General features: G+C 39.9%; 1 protein-coding gene across 1 annotated transcript in view; it reads right to left on the bottom strand.

Annotated features, from left to right (window-relative positions):
- Positions 1-931: 931 nt before the first annotated feature.
- Positions 932-2,405, bottom strand: part of SMTNL2 (smoothelin-like 2) — a gene marked incomplete at its 5' end in the record, with an annotated part of 6,280 nt that continues 4,806 nt past the window's right edge. Inside the window, one exon of the mRNA XM_008940355.1 lies at positions 932-1,058. Within this exon, the coding sequence (XP_008938603.1) occupies positions 932-1,058 (127 nt within the window). The remainder of the gene's footprint in view (positions 1,059-2,405) is intronic.

Genomic DNA, 2,405 nt, shown 5'->3' with positions numbered 1-2,405 from the left:
GCATATTGCCTGTCCACCTTACAGTTGGCATGGGGACTGAGCAAGTCGTAAAGACTTCACTCCTGTTCACACTGGAGAGTTGCTCTCCTCCAGCGTTCAGGTCAGAGTGCACTAGTCTTGCTTCTATTCCAACCACTCAGTAGATTTTGTACCCTAGCTCCCCCTTCTCCTGTAATCCTAAATCATGCAAATACACAACATGATACAGAGAACAGCCCCAGCTGTTGCTGTTCTTCACGATCAATAAATTAATCCAGGACTGGCAGTAGAGGCTTTAGCAAGCCTCCAAGCAAATCACTTTATACTTGAGCGTTACAGGCAAATGCTGTTGTGTAACATGGTTATCTGTGACCCTAGTCAGTAGGTAAGAGCCTATGTTTTCTTTCTGCTTGAACAGAACAACGATGCCTGTTTGGTGTGTGTGCATGTGCATGTATGCTGGACTGGGCTGGAGGAGGGGCAATATTGCCCTAGTGGTTGAGTACTCCAGGTTATTACTTGCCAAACCAGAACATTCCTTGTCCATCAGCTATTTCTTTTGTGTTATGCTCCACAAAGAAGTGGAATTGTAGGTGCTATCTTCTAGACTTTTACCTGCATTTTAAGAGGTAACACCTTTGTAGCAGTTACCTGTCACTGCATAAGTGTCCCCAGCCTAACAGAGATATAAGCAGCAAATTATCTTTCTCTGATCCTTAAACACAAGAATATTAAAAATTCAATCTACTGTTAGCACCAAAATGACAACATTTGCCCTGCCCTATGTTTTTTCTGTCTTCTTCAAAAATATTACTGACATGCTGATGTGATCAACACTTCGGGGTGCTGCTCAGCAACACTTCAGTCAGCCAGCCATGCAGGTGCATGTAAGCAAAGGCATACTAAAAAGCAAGGAATAACACTGTGCTCCATTTGAAAAGTGTCACTCTTTTTATTCAAAGCGTCGTAGATGATTGTATAGAGACTGGACATAAGTGAAGACACACATGGGATCTGGCTTGTGACCCATCACCATCATGTCATCCACGTCTATCAGACGATCACAGTGAGCCATTTTCCTGTAGTAATGATAAAACAGATACAGCAAATCAAGACTTAAAGCTAAGGCTGTAACTACTTATAAGATTCATTTAATGCTCTGATTTGAGCATCACTGAGTCATTTAAAAAATGCTGAGGTTTATCAGCAACATTTCATTTCATTATTTAATTTAATTTAATTTAATTTCATTTCATTTCATTATTTCATTTCATTTCATTTTACAATGGAACAGTCAGGCTCAGGTTGGAGATTACTTTTGTGACCATTGAGTGTTCCTGTTCTTCCCCTTTCTACCTCTATACTGGGATATGATCCAAAGCCCTGTAAGTTTTTTTTGTTTTTTGTTTTTTTTTTGGTTGGTTGGTTAGTTGTTTTTTTTTTTCCCCACTGACTGCCACTCAGATCCCTGATACCTGCAGCATGTAGCCCAATCTCACATTCCTCTTCCCAAGTCTCAGGAAGCAGAGTCGTGAGAGTTGACAAGTCTTAATTTTTTTCTGGTTTCTATATAGGACATTCCAAAAGAATGGGAAAACATGAGAAAGAATGGGAAAACACAGGAAGAGATGAGCTGTGTGAATGAAGGTGCATGTGGCTGTGGATTGTTTGTTCTCCAGCACCCACTATCTTCAAGCTGTGACTTGGACAACAATCTCAGATGATCAGGTTGGAGAGCAGAAGCCTAACAGACTGCAACCAACAGAAAGAAACAGATCTGCTGTTGCAGATGTTTCATCTGTAGGATGAAAAAAATCACAAGGGCAGTGGATTGTTTGATCAGCAGGTACTGGGCTCATACTGGGGTGAATAGCAATAAGTGAAGTAAGTATCTTTTCTGAAACTAGAAGAGACCAGTTAAAGGCAGTAACTGCTATTAAGTAGTCATTGCTGTAGATTACACTTATCTAATGTTTCTTACTGTTAAAGTGCATGCTGTTTTCTGTTCTTTTCTGTACTTACTGTTATACAGAATTTGAGACAGAAAACCACTGCAACTTTCCTTTGAGAGTTGTAGATAGTTTCACTTCAGAGATCAACCACCTGAAAGTGTTGTGGAATCTCCTTTAACCCACTGACAAATATTTTTGTATATATGTACATATGTGTGTGTATTAAAACCTTGTGATTCCAAAATGAATTCCTTTGCTAGCGGCTGTAATAAGGAGACCCAACACGTGCTAAGAATTTGCATAGCTTTTCTCTGGAATGACAAATGGCAAGTCCAGTTCAGTAAGTTATTGCTTTAAAATAAACAAACAAAAAACCAACCCACTCTGAAAGAACCTTAGACCTTCAGTATGGTGGTAGTGTTGTCTGAAGCTGTATCAGAAGCTGCAGGAATCTTCAGACGTATATTGCCACAT

This window comes from Merops nubicus, unplaced genomic scaffold (assembly GCF_000691845.1).
Source record: "Merops nubicus isolate BGI_N331 unplaced genomic scaffold, ASM69184v1 scaffold3745, whole genome shotgun sequence".
Classification (NCBI taxonomy): Eukaryota; Metazoa; Chordata; class Aves; order Coraciiformes; family Meropidae; genus Merops; species Merops nubicus.
The sequence above is the reverse complement of the archived record's forward strand: the minus strand, read 5'-3'. Positions and strand labels throughout refer to the sequence as shown.